The sequence below is a fragment of the Capricornis sumatraensis genome, chromosome 15 (assembly GCF_032405125.1).
Source record: "Capricornis sumatraensis isolate serow.1 chromosome 15, serow.2, whole genome shotgun sequence".
Taxonomy (NCBI): Eukaryota; Metazoa; Chordata; class Mammalia; order Artiodactyla; family Bovidae; genus Capricornis; species Capricornis sumatraensis.
The window spans coordinates 75,501,434-75,502,443 of NC_091083.1; the positions used below are offsets into that span (position 1 = coordinate 75,501,434).

General features: G+C 51.9%; 1 protein-coding gene across 1 annotated transcript; it reads right to left on the reverse strand.

The window, feature by feature from the left end:
• Nucleotides 1–254: 254 nt before the first annotated feature.
• GTSF1L (gametocyte specific factor 1 like) lies at nt 255–725 on the reverse strand. Its single transcript, XM_068987920.1, has 2 exons — nt 441–725; nt 255–365 (listed from the first exon to the last, which is right to left on the reverse strand). The coding sequence occupies exons 1-2, from the start codon at nt 723–725 to the stop codon at nt 255–257; spliced, it is 396 nt and encodes a 131-aa protein (XP_068844021.1).
• Between the last annotated feature and the right edge of the window lie 285 nt (nt 726–1,010).

The window sequence follows — 1,010 nt, forward strand, 5'->3', positions numbered from 1 at the left end:
ATGAGAAAAGCTGCTGCAATGAGAAGGCTGAGCACAGCAATGAAAAGTAGCCCCGGCTCGCCGCAGCTAGAAAAAGCCCATGTGCAGCAAGGAAGACCCAGTGCAGCCAAAAAATAAAATAAAATGAATCTGTTAGGTGGGTTAAAAACAAATAAAAAAAGCACCCCAGTGTAGTTTGCTATGCATGCCTTTTATTCTGGTGAATTGAATCTCCCATCAGGCATTTAACTTGGCTTGTATCTTCTGCTGGCGGTTCACTCTCCCGGTCTGATGATTTCTAGGGGGGCGGTCAGGGATGGGGTGTGGTGGTCTGTCTCTGACTCTCTGGTGTCGCTTTCGCAAACAAGCTTCTGGGGAATGAAAGACTTAAGGACAAACATGGGGTGGCAATTTGTGCTATCAACATTCCAGACATCAGGGTTGGGGAGACAGGGGGACACTGGAGAGACGTCTCTGTTGCCCTTCTGCCCTGCATTTGGAAGGTTGACCTTCAGGGGACTCAGGCTGTCCTCTTCCTCCACTGTGCTTCTGTTGACACAGGCAGCCTCGTGCTCCTCCAGCTTCTTGATGGGGACCACGTGACAGGCGTTGTATTTGCAGCTGGCCATCTTTTTGGCTTTCTTAGGGTTCTTTCTCCGGCATGATGCCAGGTGGTACTGAAATCTGCTGAGTGGGATTCGGTGGTGAGGGTTGTAAGGGCAAATTTCTAAGGCTTCTGGCTCCATGGGAACTAGCTCTTGAAGCAGGGTAGCCTGCTGCCCGGAGTCACGATGAAATGCCCTTCATGGAAAAGGCCTTTGATAAGAAGGATGGAGCAGTCCTCCGTGCCAGCGCTGCCCCTTGGAACTCTGGAGCTGCAGGTCTGAACAACTCGGGCTGCCTATTCTTGGGACCACGAGTGATGGGTCGGAGGAGGGACAAGGGGCTGATAGGAGCAGCTGCACAGACAACAGGCAGTCAAGTGGCATGTGAGACGGAAGGACCACACAAAGCAGATGCCAGAGCCCAAA